The sequence below is a fragment of the Phaseolus vulgaris genome, chromosome 3 (genome assembly GCF_000499845.2).
Source record: "Phaseolus vulgaris cultivar G19833 chromosome 3, P. vulgaris v2.0, whole genome shotgun sequence".
Lineage (NCBI taxonomy): Eukaryota > Viridiplantae > Streptophyta > Magnoliopsida > Fabales > Fabaceae > Phaseolus > Phaseolus vulgaris.
The window spans coordinates 15,386,424-15,406,061 of record NC_023757.2 but is presented as its reverse complement, the minus strand read 5'-3'; the positions used below and the strand labels follow the sequence as shown (position 1 = coordinate 15,406,061).

General features: G+C 32.5%; 1 protein-coding gene across 2 annotated transcripts; it reads left to right on the top strand.

Annotated features, from left to right (window-relative positions):
• Positions 1-4,808: 4,808 nt before the first annotated feature.
• Positions 4,809-6,705, top strand: LOC137806775 (uncharacterized). Of its 2 annotated transcripts, none has more exons than XM_068607049.1 (2): positions 4,809-6,244; positions 6,433-6,705. In XM_068607049.1, the coding sequence occupies exon 1, from the start codon at positions 4,941-4,943 to the stop codon at positions 6,222-6,224; it is 1,284 nt and encodes a 427-aa protein (XP_068463150.1). In that variant the 5' UTR covers positions 4,809-4,940; the 3' UTR covers positions 6,225-6,244; positions 6,433-6,705. The 2 variants fall into 2 exon arrangements, with proteins under 2 accessions (XP_068463150.1, XP_068463149.1); XM_068607048.1 differs by having other exon boundaries at positions 6,423-6,705.
• The last annotated feature ends 12,933 nt before the right edge of the window (positions 6,706-19,638 follow it).

Genomic DNA, 19,638 nt, shown 5'->3' with positions numbered 1-19,638 from the left:
AGATATAAGATCGATACTTCTCCGAGAACAATAACTAAATAATAGAAAATAGAGCAACTCATCATCAATTTTCATATCTATATTTCTCAATTGATTGACAAGACCCTTGAATGAATTCAAGTGCTCTGTCATACTTTGACCATTGTATAGTTAAGTTTCACCAGTCTTTTAACAATAGATGCTTTATTTCTTAGAGTTTTCTTTTGAATCATAGATTCAAGCTTTGACCACAACTCATGAGCATTTGTGTATGTGGACACATGCTCAAACAAAATTCTATCAATATACTTTCGAATCATTGCAAAAGTTTTTCGATTCAAAAGTTCTCAATCTTTATTACTCTTACCTTCTGGCTTGGTTATGCAAGTAATGGGTTCATGCATATCCTTACACTATAAGTGATCCTCCATTATGGGCTTCCAATAAGAATAGTTGTCCACAGTCAACTTGAACATGTCTCCATCATAAATGGCTTCATCATACTACTGTTGGGAAAATTCAGAATTAATTTTCCCTCTTTAGTGTAGATACAAGATGGACACTTGCGGAAGTAATAAATAAATAATAGAAAATATAGCAAAAATAGAATAATGAGACAAAAAATTTGTAACGTAGGAACCTTTTCAACTTGAGAAATAAATAAAAACCCACGGGACCTAGTCCAGACAATGTCTTCAATATGAAAGTAGGATTACAATATTTGTCTCTCTCACTATGTAAGAATAACACTCAATCTCACCCAACAGCCTCACCCAACAGCGTTGCTCTTCTTACTTGTTTCTTGCTTCTAAACAGATTAATGCTCATTACATTTCCAAAAGAGGGTTACAATTTTCAAAAAAACTTTTTAATGACCATCATTGAATATATTCAATGGATTGATTACTAGTATTAATTGGTCATAATCTCCCATTAAATTAAAGACCGATTCCCAATAATTCTCCTTCTTAATTTACTTAATTGAGGATATCAATAATTCAACTCCCCCCACAATAGTGTTACCAATATTCATTGGTCATAATCTTGCATAAAATTAAGGAGGGATCCCCAACAAGAACAAATGCTATAAAAAAAGAGTGAAGAAAAATGGAAAGAAAAAGTAAATAAAAAGATATTGTTATCTAAATTTAATAGTTAAAATACCGGTTTTTAGTTAGTTATTTTAGTATAAAAATATGTCTGAATCCTTTAAAGATTTATTTAGTGTTTTTAACATATAAAAATTAAAATTTCACTTCAAATATGAAATAGATATTCGAAATTTAACCCATTCGAAAACCGATAAAAATAATTAAAATTGAATCTTTTAAAATAGTTTATCTACTTTTTTCTTAACGAATAATTTGATTCATATTTTAGATTAAAAATAAAGAACCAAATCAATATATTTAAATATAATATTGTATATTTAAAGTTATGAAGATTATTTTACGGTTTTATTATATTTTAATAACAATACTTGCTTTTAAATCGGTATAAGAACAACATTGATTTTAAATTCAAAACTTAAAAGATTAAAAATATTTTTTTATTACAAGATTATAACTAAAACATATTTAACCTAATTACAATTAAAAGGAAAAGAAAAATTGAAGTTTACGGAAAAAGAAAAGAAAAAGACAAATGTAGTAATCTAGCGGTGGCCACTTGCTCATCAGGAGATTCAATATAATAATCTTACGGCTGCCACTCGCCCTTCAGAAGATTCGCTCTTTCAGGACTCTGCTTCAAAGACATGTGGCCATTTTGACCAATAATCATAACCATAATATGTATTATTCATGTCTAAAAGTGGAAATAAGTTCACCCGAAATTTTAATTAAAAATTAAATTAAGTGACTACTACAAATCTTAATTTTATATTAAGTGAGTTTTCTAAAGTGTAGTGGTTGACCAGTTAAAATACATTAACGTACTTTTGAAATAATATTTTACAGTTATGAAAACTCCTTACTAAACAGGGGTTATATCTTACCTTGGTGGGTTATATCTTATCTTGGTCACACTAAAAAAAATTAACTAAACACTAATTTAATGAAGATCTTTTTCAAATATACTTCTATATAAATTAGGAAATTTTTCTAAAAATCAGTTAACATTATATTTATAAATTCGGTTCATCACGATAAATAGTCATGACTAAACATCATAAATAAACTCTTTACAAATGAGGAAGATACATTTTTATCAGTTTCCCTATACACTCTTAACACATGATACTTACTTGATTGTTAGAAAACCTTTTGCTGAATAACTCCCAACCGAGTAGTGAAGAATTAAGAATAATGAGTCTTGAAATCTGAAGAAACGAAGTACTAAAGAGTAAGGAAGCAACAAAACAACCGATAACTACAATAATTGTTCCAGTCAATATCAGATACTATCTAGATCTACTTTATACATAAATTAAATTTTAAAAAATATCAAATACTATCTAGATCCACTTTATACATAAATTAAATTTAAACTTTTAAATCTAGTTTTTAACATAGGATTTTGGGACCAATTACATTAAGCTACTAACTCAAATAATAGTTTGGCAGAAGAGATAATATTTGGTAAATAATTCGTAACCATAGTGGCATTACATTGGATAAAGGAGAGAGGTAGACTACTTGCACATTCCCTTTGCAATTCACCTTCGAAAGTTATCTCCAACTTCCTTTTTTCAATCCTTTTGATTCAAATACTGTGTCATAAAAAGGGTATTTGATAATATACATTGAAAATAGTGATTTGTGAAAGACATGAATGTAGTTGGTGCAGCAAAGGAATACTCCAAATAATCCCGAAATACTGCAGACAGACATGAATGTACAGAAGCATAAAAATTTGGGTAAGAGGAAGGTGAAAAGGAGCATATATGTATGTAACTTTAGAAATATATTTTACCAAAAAATATTTGATTTTTTATAAGAAATAGTAAAGAGATGGTAAGTTGAGAAAGGTGTGAGTCAACCAATATTTCATTGAAATGATAGCATGCAATAGTTTTTTGAAGTATGAGGTAGTTTAATATGATTAGCTAGCACAATCCTTTTTTTGTGTCCCCTTGTGCCTATGATGAATTGAAATGCCGCATCTATATGCAACCTATGTACCTTTTACACAAAATTTTGTGGTCCTCCTTTTTCACTTCCTCAGATGGATTTTTCTACTTTATCAACCTAACTTTTCCAACATTGCTCCATCACGTAGAATACTTGTCCTTCCTCAAACAATTATTGACACATTAGATACCGTTTTTCTGTCTAAACTTTTACAACCCATTTCATCATTTTCTTCCCAATAACACTCGCAGGAATATCGAGTTTTAGAACATGGATGATCATAATCTATTATTCAAAGGTTCAGTACATACTACCAAATATAATAAGAATATTCTCCCACAAGTTCAGTGTTATTTTAATATACACATAAAAGAGAAAATGGACAAATTTACACTACACAGAACCCACTAGCTCAAACTCATCGAGATCAACTATATATATATACATAACGTGTTTGGAAGATATGTATTAACAAGAAATTTGGTAGAAAACAATTGAATAAGAAAATACACAGTGATGATTGAAACTGTATAAGAAAAGGGTTAATAATTATAACTAAAGTGAGTGGTGTACGTTTTGGATCCGTTATGTTAGGAACAGTATTGATGAGGATGAAACTAGTAGCAGTTGGATATAGATGTGGTATGATAGAAGAAAGTGTAAAGAAAATTATGGAAGTCGAAAGTCCACAGGATTTGATCTTCATGCAATTAAGGATTTCCTATTGTCCTTACTTTTCCGTCAGGCTTAATAATGCGAAATTTATCACCCAACATAACTTCAAAGTAGGGTCGATATTTATCTTCTCATAATTATCATCATTCTCATACACACCACCAATAAAGGCAAAAACTCCTTATTTTATCACTATCACCATTTGTCTTTTGTCTTTTGGATCTTTCCTCAAATTTCAAACAAATCAACAATTACTATGGAAACCAATTCACTTCTAGTTTCCTTCCCCAAAATCGATCTTTAATCTCAAACTCTACTGTCATTACCCAACAACTCTGTCTATCATTACCGCAAAATTTTTCTTAACATTCTTTTGCGATCTTTCATTAAACTCTTTTTTCCCTCAAAGTACCACCAATCTAGAATTTCTTTACCAAAGGAAAAAGATATTATGCGTTGGAATGATGATAGTAGGACGTTAACTGGGTAGTTTATTAAGTCTGGATGATTGTTTTGTCCTTTGAATGAACACAGTACATATTGAAAAAGTTGGGGAATAATTTCTCTATTTATTTTAATAAAAATGTACTTTTCCTTAAGTAAAGCGTCAAATTTAAGTTTTGTTCTTGATAAAAGATTTTGAAAAAAGAATAAAGAAGCAAGCTGAATTTTTTTATAGGAAATAGTGTGATAAAAATGATAAGCAATGATGCGTAGCTGTTAAAAAAACATAGAGTGTGTTTGATAGAGAAAAAAAGTTGAATAAAAATTAAAAGAAAAAGGTGAAAATGAATAGAGAAATATGTGGGAAAAAGAAAAATTGAAAAAATGGTTGATTTGTTTGATAAATGAGAAGGGTTTAGAGATTGTTGTGTTTGGGATGGATGATGGATGAGATGGCAGTTGGAATAATAATAATAATAAAAAAAAAATTGAATAATTATATTATTGATTCATAGGGGCTGGGTTTGGCTTCGTTTGTCTCTTTCAGACTTTTTGAACAGATGAGGAAGTCAGTATTCCACGTGCTCCTGGGGAGTCTCCCCTGTTCCACTACCCTACGCTACACTCTCTCTCTCTCTCTCTATCTCTCTATCTTTCTTGGCCTATGCTACAATACTACTTTTTATTTCTTCACATCCCTCTCACCATCTGTTCCCCCACACTTGTTTGCTTCTTCAACCCCATCTCACACTCACTCTCACTCTCACTCTCATGATCCAGATGGAAGCCATGAAAGGAGGCGGAGGAGGAAGAGTTGGCGTCGGGGAGGACCACGACATCGCTGACGGAATGCAATGCACTGACCACCCTTTCCGAAACAACCCAGGTGCCATCTGCGCCTTCTGCCTTCAGGAGAAGCTCGGCAAGCTCGTTTCCTCTTCCTTCCCTCTCCCCATCCACGCTCCTTCATCTTCTTCCTCTTCTCCTTCTTTCAGATCCGACCGACCACCCTCTTCCTCCACCACCCGCCCTTCCCTCCCCCCCACCGCCACCTCACCACCCGCCCCTTCCTCTTCCTCCTCCTCCCTCCCCCACTCCCACTACCACCACTATTACGCCCGCAGAACCCGCCTCCCTTTTCTCCTCTCCAAGAACAAGAAGAAGAAGCCCTCGCCCAATGCATCCTCCCACCTCGTCCTCAAGCGCAGCAAGTCCACCGCCACGCCCCGCAGGAACCACTCCTTCGTCGACGCCGACCACGACGTAGCCATTCAGGACTTCAGTCCCAGGAAAAGACACGGCTTTTGGTCCTTTCTCTACCTCTCTTCCAAATCATCCAAGAAACTCAACTCCAAGAGCTTCAGAGACACCAACACCAACATCAACAACACGCCCAGGATCTCTACCATTAACTCCGCACCGGGAGCTGCCTCTGTCAAGCCCAAGGATAACTCTTGCTCTGCATCTTCTCTCAGGACTGACATTGTTGTCCAACAGGACACCAATAACAGCCCCACTACTCACGCCACTTCTTTGGAGCGTAAGGTTTCGAGATCCAGATCTGTTGGCTGTGGTAGCAGAAGCTTCTCTGGGGACTTCTTCGAGCGGATTTCCACTGGATTCGGAGATTGCACTCTCCGGAGGGTGGAGTCTCAGCGTGAAGGCAAGCCCAAGGTGGCGGGTGGTGGCGCTGCCTCCGTGAGCCGCGGCGGCGATCACCACCACCACCACCATTGCATGAAGGAGAGAGTGCGGTGCGGAGGATTGTTTAGTGGGTTCATGATGACTTCGTCTTCTTCCTCGTCTTCCTCGTCGTCTTATTGGATTTCTTCTTCTGCTGACGATGCCGCGAATGGGAAGTCAGCGACTGTGGCTCTATCTCATAACAGGGGTAGGAGTTGGGGTTGGGCTTTTGCGAGTCCCATGAGAGCTTTCAGCGGCAAACCCTCTTCTAAAGAAAGTAATAGAAGAGATATTATTAGAGATGCCAATGATAATAAGAATGCTGCGCCAAACTTATCAGCCATACCTTCCTTGCTCGCCGTCAGAAGCTGAGAGAACAGAGGGGGCAAAGAGTATAAATTTGGGAGCTTTTAACTTGGTTTATTATACAATTTAGTACGATGTTAATGTTAATTACTGTCTATTATTACTATTACTACTTTGTTTGTCTTGTGGATGAGTGTTAATTTTGTTTCATTACTATTAATCTAATACTATTAAAGTTCCTTCTTCTTCCATCTCTTGAATAAGCTATGGGCAGTTTCCGCAGATGAGAAGGCAGGGAATGGAGTGTGGTCGAGAAGAGGGGAACTCGGGAAGAAAATCTCGATGCATTTAATTCTCTGTCATCACGTGGCTGGTTTGAACTGCGACACCACGTTGTAATTTTTGAGGCGTCCTTCTTGTAATTCCACACTTGTGTTACGCCAAAGACGTGTAATTTTTATTTGCTAAAATCACTATTCACATGCATACACATGTTTGAAGGTGGTGTAGGCACAATACCGGGATATGCATAGATTCAGTTTGAGTATATGTTATATGTTTTGTGCAATTTAATAAGGTGTTAACTAATAATTTATGATTATTAATAATGTGTGTGTAGCTTCCAAAAATATGTGCACAAGAGTTCCTTATGTAGTGAAATGCAAGATGGTTGGAAGAGAAGTGGTCCAGGGTGGGGGCTTGTAGTTATAGAGCGTGGTGGCATTTATTGGAAAGTTGTAGTGTGCACCTAATTGGCAGTGCTAGTAATTGTTTAACTCTGGAGTATTCCATTTGCATAGCTGTGTAGAAAGCCACTGGTTTATGATGGAGTGCATGAAGCAGCCTTCATTTCTGGGAGAATCCATCACAAATGGACACGAAGCCCAATAATTTTTTGGTCAAAGGAGTTTTACTCCGTTCTAGGTAAATAACCTTAATAAATAAACGCCACGTATACCCACTATTATCTGTTTTTAAGACTAAAATATCATATAATGTAATATAAATTGTAAAATTTTGTTTTGTTATTAAAATACACTCTTCCTTTTCTTCATCCTTCGGGTTTCAATATTCCTTCTTTTTTTGTTTTTTCATGATTATGTTTAATAGTCGTCCTGTTTTTAAGTGAATGATTGACTTATGTTTCGACATGACATGCGTGTTTCTCTCTTTCGTATACTGTTTTGTCCATCCTATTTATGCAAATTGCTTCGTCATCTCTTTCAAAAACATTTTATGAAATATTTAGATTATAAAGTACAACGTTCAAACAAACTTTCTAGTGGATGAGTTACAAAACATTTTAACGATCATACTAATAATTCATTGAATTCTAATCAATTTTGAAAATGTAATTTAAACGTAAAACAGTGTCTAAACCCATTTTTCTGCCTTTGGATTTAGATAAAATAAGGGATAAAATTGGTGTTATATTCATTTAAAATATTAAATATATTTTTTCAGAATCATCTGTATTATCTTTATTTTTTTTTTCAAATTTTGGATATTTTTAAATTATTGTTAGCATCAAGCATAGATAAAAAAAACTGATATACATACTAGTTTTAACACTTGAAATTTATAATGCACTTAAAGAGATTTTTTTTATATATGCATAAATATTTTAACTTCTTATACATTATTATTGACTTAAAAAATGTGTTTAGATTTTAGAAAAGCATAAAAGATATGTTTAAATTTATACGGAAAAGATTTATTTAATTAAAGAGCATACTTAATATTTTAGAATTTTAAAAACACGCGAAATATATTTTACTCTAAAGTTGTACCTGCCAGTATTGTCTCAATCTGTCCTGCCGAAAATTCTAGATCAACATTAAATTATAGTATAATTATAGTATATAAATGTGGATGTAAATCTTAATTTATAAATTGATTTAAAGTTTATTTTCTAATGTAATATGATAGTCCATTTTAATGGATTTATTCGACATATTGTATCATTTATTATTGGGTCATTGTCACTCTAGCCACAAATATTCAATCTCACTCTCAAAATATTCAATCCATAACATGAGAAAAAATATTCAATCCATAACATGAGAGATTGTGTTGGATAACTCCCAAATACTATATAAGTTTATACAAACATCATCTTACAAGTCGATTTTGTAATATTGAATTAGACTTAAACTTATTTTCTTTTATCCTTTATTTGGTTTCATCCGAAGAATATTCTTTTGTTACGCAAATTTTCATTTTCTCTTAATTGTTTGACTCATTTGATATTCACCAAATTCACTAGTATTCATGTTCTAGCCGGTTGACTCAGTCGTCGTTGACTTCAAAGACAAATGGTGACTCCTCCTATCTCCTGGTGGTTTACGCTCTCTCCTTGGATAGCTGAGAGTGGCTACGTTGAAATAGAGGGGACCCTACCTATTCATTGCACTCCGACGATCAAGTCAGTACTGGACTAAAAAATAGTAAAGTATGTAAAGCAATTTCAGTCTTAGAAACGACGTACATTTTCTAGGGTTCTTACCACCCTTTATATAGGTTGTATCTAGGTCAACTCCCTATCCCACGAGGATCTTTCCTTTAGTGGAATTAGGGTTACTGGTGAGGCATCATGTGACTAGGGATGGCAAAGCGGGGCGGGCCGTGCGGGCTGGCCCGCGGCCCGCTAGTAAAAAACGCGGTACGGACTGACCTTTTCAACCCACTAACCCACATTAGCCCGCCCCACATTAGCCCGCGGCCCGTGCGGGCCAGCAGCGGGGCGGGGCGGGCTGGCCCGCTAACCCGCAAGAAAAAAAAATGGATGAAAATTTTTCTAAGGCGACATCCAATGTTATTGAAATGGAAGAATGTCAATAATGTTTATGTTTAATGTTTTTGAATTAATGTTTATGTTTATGTTTAATGTTTTGGAATTAGGTATTTTTAATGTTTTGGAAGTAGAAGAATAGTGATATTTGATATTTATCTTAATGTTTAATGTTTTGATGTTTGACTATGTTTGAAAAGGAAGAAAAAAAAATTTAGGTTTGATAGTAACAATTATATAGATTTAATTTGACAATTTTTTAAGAACAAAATGTAAAAAAAAAAAAAGAACGCGGGCTGCCCCGCAAACCCAGGCCAGCTCTTATGCGGGGCGGGTCGGGAATTCTAGCCCGCAATAACTTTGCGGGACGGGCCAAACGCGGGACGGGCCAATGCGGGGCGGGCTAGCCCGCTTTGCCACCCCTACATGTGACACGTTGCACAAGCTTAGCGTAGTCGCGACACAAGACTTGCCTCTTCTGGAGTGCAATATCTCTAACAGTATGGCCGTCAGGGTACCAACTCATGTACCAGCGCTGCGGGGCCATCTGTTCTATGGGTGCCCTAATTATTCACGTGCCATGCATGCAGTCTTTCCCTGGAAATCCTAACCCTTACGGGCCTTAGCGCCTCCAGGGAATACTTGCTTGTGTCGTACCCGAATGTACTATACACACCCCATGCATGATCCTCTCGTGATTTAGGTCTTTCTAGTATATGGGTGTTAACTCTTGTTAACTCATACTATTTGTGGGGGCCCAGCTTACGTGGCCCATTATTACTGTCGGACCACCGATGTCCAATGTCGACGTCTGATGTCGACTTCTTCAGTCGATGTCCGGGGTCTGACTAGTACAATTCTTAAAGTACTTTCTTTCTCATAACCTTGATTACACTTTTTTTATCATGTTTTAATTGTTGTTCTCTTTTATTTTATTAACTTTTGTAAAAAAATATTTAATTAATATTTGGGATAATGTGAGTGGGTATTGTATAGTATGACCGTCGGGTACCAACTCATGTACCAGCACTGCGGGGCCATCTGTTCTATGAGTGTCCTAATTATTCACGTGCCATGCATGCAGTCTTTCCCTAGAAACTCTAACCCTTACGGGCATTAGCGCCTCCAGGGAACACTTACTTGTGTCGTACCCGAATGTACTATACATACACATCCCATGCATGATCCTCTCGTGATTTAGGTCTTTCTGGTATTTGGGTGTTAATTCATACTATTTGTGGGACTCAACTTACGTGGCCTATTATTACTGTCGGACCACCAAGATCCGATGTCGACGTTTGATGTCGACCTCTTCAGTCGATGTCTGGAGTCTGGCCAGTACAATTCTTAAAGTACTTTCTTTCTCATAACCTTGATTACACTTTTTATCATGTTTTCTTTGTTGTTCTCTTTTATTTTATTGACTTTTGTAAAAAAATATTTAATTAATATTTAAGATAATGTGAGTAGGTATTGTAAAAATACAATTATAATGTTGAGGACAAGACTAATGATTTTTTCACTCATCCCAATTCTCATCCATAATTTTAGGTTATTAACTTATTTATAATAAAAGGTCTTTATCTATGGATTTAATAATTTTGCTTCATCCATTAATAATAAGTTATTGCATGAGTTTCTTTATTATTAACTTCATCAATTATATAACTTAAATATATTAAGAATTTTTAAAATACTAAAATAGATGGAGAAATAATAACTATATAAAGTATTTATAAAGTATCATGAAATATAACATCTAACTCTAACTTGGTCCATAAAATAATATTGAACATGTATCCATAATACAAATATCTAAATGCATAAATAAATTGTATATTTGTATCTCACCAAGCAACAATATTAATCAACATCATACCAAAAATCACATCATCTTTTAAAATTTTATTATCACAGAGGCATCACAAAAATACGTTCAAACAAATAAAACCATAATTCACTTACTTTTGAACAACAAATATTTATTGAGTCTACCTAAAACTAACATCTTAATCATGATCAAAGTCTTAGAACACACCATATTTTATATTTAGTTATTTTTTAACGCTTAATCAACTACTTGTTGTTATACAATTAACATATCAAAATAAAATCATCCAAATAATCACACATTATAATATAATCAAATAATAATCATTTAATAAGGATGTTTATAGTGTGATTCGGTTTTAGTTAAAAATATATATGAACCAAATATATATAAAAAAATATGTGATTTGATTTTGTTTCGCTTTAAATATTAAAAACAATCCAAACTAATTTAAGTAAATTTTTGCACTTTGGTTTTGATTGATCTATCAATTTTATGGTATAATTTTTTATTGATAGATGTATTAGGTGTTATCACTCCACCCTATGTTATACCATAATGAATAATTTAATTATCTATTTAATTATGATTAAATATTTGTTATTTTCAACCTTGTGTGTAACATTAAATAATTTTTTTACATGTATTAACAATTTTCTTTCCTTTTTATTAACAAATGAAATAGAATAAAATGTAGCATCACAAGGATATCTACACTTTTAAAGCAATGGAAAAATAAAGAAATTTTAAAACAATGGAAAAATAAAGAACAAAGTGGTTGTATTATATTTATACATAGTCCATTAATACTAAATAGTAACTAGGATCTATCTCTCATATGCTTAACAAATATTTTGTACACATGTACAAATTTACATAGAAATTCAAAATACAAACATAAAAACCAATTATTACTCCAAGACTTATATTTATATCTTATTTTACTTTAACAAACTTATCTTCCATAACTAATAATGTATTAGGATAGTTATTCTTCCACCTCATTCATATGGTAAACATATTGTATCACTCTTGTGTGACAAATTTATAGACATGAACTAAGTTAGACACTTTAGATTTTTCTCTCTCATACACATCTCTCATATATGACTTTGAATTATTTTTTTGGATTAGTTCGATTGTGAACACTCATTTAATTTAAGAATGACCTAAATTAATTAAAACATATTTTAATACTAAGAAATATTATTTAAAAAAGTATTATCGCTTAAAGACGTTCTTTTATAAAATAAAAGTTGCATTTGTATAGAAAAGATTGTTGCTTGAGAGAAAAGCTCTAAAGTTTGAAAGTTTAATGTAGCTTTCTAACTATTTTAGGCTTAAAATTCAGTAAAAATTAGGATCTATAGTATTAATTTCTTATAAGAAAAAAATAAATCTAAAAACTTAATCAAAGGAGTTTTCTTTCAAAAGTTAACAAAGTTTATTTTGATAGACTATTTAAAACAATATAATAAATGAATTTAGAATCTTAATATTGACTCATATGCTCATAACAAACTTTAGTTAGTGAAACATGGTATAAGAATACAAAAATCTCAAATAAAATCCATTTACAAAATTTTTATAAAGTTGACTTTTGTTCACTTGTTTAATTATTTGAATAGAATTAAACAAATTAAGATCCATAATTAAATTTATTAACAAATTAGAGTAGTTTTTTTAACATTTGATTTAATTAAAAGAGATTATTTAATACTATAAGAGGTTAATCAAGTTAAGTAAAATTATACATATTTTTCTTAAAGTTTTGATCACATAGACAAAACCTGACCCTCTCTACCCTAACTTGGACATCTAATCTAAGGTGGAAGGTTAAAAAAAATATCCTTAATGAAAATTGCTCTCTCTCTCTCTCTCCATTAAAGTAAACATCTTGGAACTTGTATCTTCAACTTCGGGGACCAAGACTAAATCTTTTTAATCATCTTTGTGCCAGCAACTAAGATATTGGAGTCTCTTTCTCATAAACCCTCTCCTTCTCTCATGTCCCATCTCCTCCGTTTTATGATGGATTTTTAGTTTGCTCGTATATTAATTAATAATGTTGTTTTTAGGATGTTTTGTTGATGTAGCTTTGATCATGTTATCAAAACGACGGAAGTTGCTTGTGAACACTCTCTATTTTGGTACCTAGGCAACTCCACTTTAGAAGATATTATGTTGTTTGTCTACTTTTAAGGTTTTACTCTCGTGTTTGGTTTGTTTCTATAGCACTTTTCAATATATAAAAATCTAATGGAATTTAGGATATGATCATAACTAATTACTGGAAGGATTGCTCCAAGAATTAGGGTTCAAGTTTCTGTTTCTTTTTTTAGAAATTTATATTTTTCCTTAAAATTTCGTTGTGTTGTGATTATATAGAAACTATAATCAATAAAAAAAATTGTTTTTTTTTTAAATTAGTTATTTTTTTTAAGGTTGTTGGTCGTTGTCCCCTCTTTTATTTTCAAAATTTAATGCATAGTTTTAAATTTGTGAACCTATTTGTGTTGTCACTATATTTGAAAATGTAATTTTCCTTTTATACAGTATAAGAATTAAATAAGAAGATGAGTGATTAAAAAATATATATTTATAGATTTAATTATGTACTTTTTACTTTATGAGTATTTTATGTCTTTACTAAAAGATTGTAGATTATAACTAGTATAATATTTGTAACATCCTAATTTTTATCAATATATAATAAAATAAAAGTAAAAAAATAATATTTAATTAACATTTTGAAGATATACAACTATCTCATAATTATATTTTAAAAAAATATTTTTATTTATAGGAATTTTAATATGTACATCAAAAGTTTTAAAAATAAAACAAAACATTCAAATTAAAGTTATTTTATTATCCAACTGCTCAGTGAGAAACTCTATTGTCTGCAATGTCATCTGTTTCCGTGTACAACACGATAATCACAAATAAAGAAACAAACACAAACAAATAACAGAGTAAATTAGCTATATAAAAATTTCTATATATTTTCAATTTCAAACTAATAAACACAATTCATCAAGTCTCATACAATTTCTCAAACCATCAAGTGTCTATTAAAATTCATAATTCATCTTTCACATGTCAGACTTCTACTGACTCACGACACATAGACACTTGACTCTACTTCCGGAAGACTCGTGCATTGACTTAGACTCAGATATCTGCACCTATCATACTATATCACTTTGAAATCCACACAGTTATGCACATAAATAATCTCAATATCATCTCTCTCCTAGTATGACAGGATTAACTCATATAACATGTCAAATTAGTTTTCTTTTATTCTTGCAAGGGCCTAGAAACAATCTTCTTTCTTTTGAGGTTGTTGACTTTTTGGTCTTCCTTCTTGGTGCGAGCTCTCGGTCTGAGCTTTCGACTTGGACTTGGATATGACTTGTAGACTCTCACTTCTTTGGGCTAGGTCAACCAAATCTATCGGTTCATGATAAAACTACATATCATAGAGTTATTGGAAGACTACTATACTTAGTTAACACCATACCGGACATAAGCTTTCCTGTACAGTTCCTTAGCCAATTTGTTGAAGCACCGAAAAAACTGCACCATTAAGTTATCCAAAGAATCCTCAGATACATTAAAGGGTCACCCGCACAAGATATGTTCTACTTCAGAAACACTGATATTCAAATCAAAGCATTTTCTGACTTAGATTGGGCTTCATGTGTTTCAACACGTTGCTCAACCACCGGGTAATGCATCTTCCTTGGAGACTCTATAATTTCATGAAAAACAAAGAAGCAAAATACTGTGTCAAGATCTTTGTCTGAAGCGGAGTATAAAGCGCTCACAACTACATGATGTAAAGTCAAAATGACTCACATTCTTACTTAAAGATCTTGATATACCCATCAGCAAGACCGTAAGTCTCTACTGTGACAGCCAGTTAGCTCACCATATTGCCCAAAATCATAGCTTCCATGCAAGAACCAAACATCTTGATATTGACTGTCATGTCGTAAGAGAAAAGATCCAGCAGGGCCTCTTCCACTTGCTGCCTATCAGCATAGAGAATCAACTAGTTGATCTCCTCACAAAGGCTCTTGACAAAGAAAATTTTCATGGTTTTATTTCTAAGCTTGGTGTTCTGTGTATCCATCCACATGCTTAGGGGAGGTTATGTTTGAATTTGGGCCTTTGCTCTCTTTTCTCTTATAGGCCCATGGGATTCTATCCATATATATATATATATATATATATATATATATATCTTGTGTACGTAACATGCATGCATACAAAATAATAATAATCTTTTCAAGCTTCTTTCCACAATTACTCTCTCCTCTCATCTCTGTTAGCACAGTCACCATGCAAAAAATCGATAAACCTACCAAAAGCTTCAAGAGTAGCTTAACCTGAACAACAAAGTCCTGATAAAAAAATGTAACTATACCACTAAACTCTGAGCTAACACTAATCCTAAAGACTAATTATGTTTAATCACGAGTTTTGCTATTTTGAAGGTTTCTATTGCAAAATAAAATTTTCAATCATTTAAAAGGAAGAAGTTTTATTTTTTCTGGATTTTCCCATGACTAAAATATTAATTTTATATTTAATTAGTTAAGAATAAAAAAGTAAATTCATTTAAAATATTTTAGAAGGTTTTAATTATTGTGGGAATTAAGAATTGCAATCAAAAAGAGAAATTTTAATCGAACTTATAGAATTAAATAAGATGTTATTTTTCAACACAATTTCAATACGTTGAGGTAAAAGTACGAACTAAAATAAAGTTAAAACAATTTCTATTGAGTTAATAATGAAATGTCTAAACATCAAGGTGGAACTAGAAAAGCCAATTTTTTGGAGGGTTACTAGGTCTGATTTTTGTAGGGATACGAGATTCAAAGGCTAATTTTTTTAGTGTTATGGAGATTTTGTATGACTTTTTTTTTTCTTTTATAATAAGATTGTAATATTCTTAAAATATTCTCACTTATTCATTTTTCTTTTACATTACTCATAAAAAAATTTAAACTAGAAAGACTAACTTTTAAATTTAAATTACTATTACAAAATCAGCTATACATGACGGGTGTTTTTTGCGTAGGTCAAGCGTGGACTTAGCCTACAAAGAGTTTAGAAATTTATAAAAAATTGTGAGTTTGACCCACGCTAAGCCCACACAAAATTATATTAACGTGGGCCAAGCCTTCAAAATGTCCAAGTAGTTATAAAAAATTGTGAGTTTGACCTACGCTAAGCCCACACAAAATTATATTAGCGTGGGTCAAGCCTTCAAAATGTCCAAGTAGAATGAATTTAGCTACGAGGGCCACATAATAAGCGTAAACTAAGCCTTCATGTTGGTCACAAATTAGCGTGGGCTTAGCCTTCAAAATATTTTTTATATTATTTATTTGAAAAAGTGTAGGCTTAACCTACAAGTTTGGCACACAAAGAATTTCACGCAACTACAGTTTCTAGTTTTCAGTTTGAAATATATTTTTATTGAAATAAATCAATTTTAAAAAGAAAACTATTTTTTTATTAAAATAAATCAATTTTAAAATTACATTAACTAATGTGAAATCAATTTTAAATTACTCTAATTCTCTTTTTCTTATTCCATTTATCCTATTTTTTACCTATTTCATTTTTTTCAATATAATTATTCAAGATAAAATTATTTTAGGGAGCAATCTAATATGAAGAAATGTTTTTCTTACTATTTTTTTTTTATTTATAACTTTTTCTTTATACTTTTTACTTGTCTTGAAAATTGAATATTGGTTTAAAATGAGCAAGAAAAAAATATTTTTTTAATAGGAATAAGGAAAAGAACAAGAAAAATTATTTTCTAATACAAGGCCCACGATAATAATTCATCAAAAGCACTTTAACTGCAGCAAAAACAGCATCAAAACAGCACCAAACCAGCACCAAAACTGCAACATAAACTAGCATTTATACAGCATAAAACCAGCTAAAAACAGTACCAAAACTGCACTAGAAAACCAACATTTGTACATCATAAAACCAGCACCAAAACTGCAGCAGAAAACCAACATTTATACAGCATAAAACCAGCAAAAAACAGTACCAAAACTGTAGTAGGAAACTAGTATTTGTACAACATAAAAACCAGCACTAAAACTGCAGCAGAAAACCATCATATATACAACAAAAAACCAGCATATCTTCTTTGGCCCAAAAAGAATCAAACAACAAAGAATTGCATCATCCAAAACCAGCATAGGGCCTCTCCCTTGTGTTTTTCCTTCAAGAAAAACAGGTTCCAACAACATAAACCAACTCTTCCCTGCATTTAGTTTAATAAATAATGAACATCAAAACACAACATTAGTGTAAATAACTATGGAAGGGTATCTTGTAAGCATCATCAAGGCTTCTGAATTTTGTCAGTTCTATGCAACTAATGGTTTTTATTCTGTTTTATTTAATCATCAATTTTAACTTCAATTTGAAGTGTTTTATATAAATATAAAAAAGAGAAATTATCAAACACTAGTAACATATATACCCTAAAAGGAAAGTAAAAACTGTAGTAGGAACACATCTATCTTGTACTTACCAGACGCCTTCAGGAAGAAGAACTTGAGATACTCATTACTATTTTTATGACTGATGGATTACCTGAATATATGAGAGAAAGTGAGTTGATAGGAAAAACTATATATCAAAGATTCAGGTGGACTATAAGCTAAAAGATTTTATAAAGAAAAAACTTAGGCTTAAGAAATGTTGAAACTTAACCTCAAAATGTGAATACATGTACAATTATAAACAACTTTCTTTCTCATTCAATCATATATATTCAGAAATGTACATTACTATCCCCATAAATTTCTTGAGTTGGGAAGCAATTAGACTATGGGTTTTAAAATGCAAACCACACCAACGACAAGTGATTAAGAAGCATCTCTCACCAAGTGAATGAAGTTTTCATTTGAAGAAGAGTGAATAGGTGGGGGTAAAAGGTATGGGTTTGTTAGGTTCTATGAAGTTAGGAAGCGAAGGAAAATGGAGAGAGAAGAGACAACATATCCTACATTGTCCAAGGATACCTACAAGGAATGGTCTAGACCGGTGATTGATACCAACACAGTACAAATGGCATGGCTAACAAAAAGTTTAGTTGGAAGGATACACAATCATCAACCCTTGAAAACATAGAAGAAAAAGTTTAGTCTTGACATATTTTTTACTAAACATTCAAGATTAAGCCATATACACAAAAGAAGAGAAGGTATATGTCTTTCACCCAAAAAAGTTGCTGCCCTGTTCAAACATAGACTATATTAATTCCAAAAAGCTTTTCAAAATCATCCTACTACCAAACTGCTTCATCAAATTAGCTTCTACATAAGCGCATTACTATGTATAAAAAAAACATTCCATATCTGCACAATTATAGGTGCCTATATAATTGACTTCTTAGACAATTATGCAACTCAAACAAAATATGTGGTAATATTGTCTATTATAGGATCCAAGCTACACTAACTAAATACCAGTAATTGAGGTAGGCAATGTGGAACTTTGCTACACTAACTAAATAGATGTTACAACTATCAAATGCTATTGTGTCTCAGTTGTATACTTCCTGTTTTGTTTTATACTACTGTAAAAGGGTATGAATGCATTTGATATATACTATGGTACCCTGTAAATTGGACAATGTCAAGGTCAACTCCCACTGTTGTTGGGGATTTATTGATTGTTGGATTCTATGGCCCTGCCGTTCTTATTGGTCTCAAAAGAACAAGTGGTGAACTTGTGTGGAATAACCACTTTGGATCATCATCCTGCAGCACTCATCACTATGTCTGGGACATTTTACAACGGGTCAGCCTAGCCTTCTTTCCTTAGAAGCTTTACTAATATTTCTCTATTCAAACTCTCACTTCTTCTATTCAATATCATGACAAGCTTGATTAAGGAGTGTTTGGTTCTCCACTTTTCTGGTCATTTACAATACTCTAATTCAAAATTCTTATTCAGGGATAATACACTTAAATTAACTGTTGGTATAAAATCTATACAATTTAACTCCTGCTTCGTGCTTAAACCAAATATACAAGCCTGTTCCATCCTTGAACAGCCTATTACATATAATACTACAATTAATCTCCATAACAATCATATAAGAACTCAAGATATAGTGAGAGATAGAAGCTGCTAAACACATTAAAATGATAGTAAGTGAATAAGGCTCAAGCATAGCAGAATTAGTTCCTATCAAAGATATTAAAACACAGAAATTGCCACAACACGAATAGGACCATGAACAAGATAAGGCCACAAGGTTCGACCAGTTGCAGAGCAAAGCACACTAAACAAGTGAGACACCCAACAAGCCCTAACTAGTTCCCCATACCATGAATAATAGAAGTAGGTAATTTATTAATTAGATAGACAACACTTTCAAAGGCTTGCTACTATTTCAGCAACATTTTGGCTTGAGCTAGAAGGATTAAACCCATTTCTACTATGTGCCTATGTCTTCTTTCTGCTCTACCATTTTGAACCGAGGTATATGGTCATGTGTGTTTTAAGATAATTCCTGAGTTTTCAACTATTTTCAAGAATGACAAGTACTCAGTTCCAATATCTGAATAAATTTGTTTTATTTTTGTTTCAAACTAATTTTCAACAAGAGTTTTGAAATGATTGAAGGCATGAACAACATAACTTTTGACTTTAAGAGGGTAAATTCAGGTAAAGCGACTAAAGTCATTGATAGTTGTCGTTTTGATGTCAAATTAATATGATTCTAGCGTAGACTTGTCTAACACTAGAGAGATGATAATATAGTTGTGGTCAGATGACCCCAAGTCGTCTCCCAACGA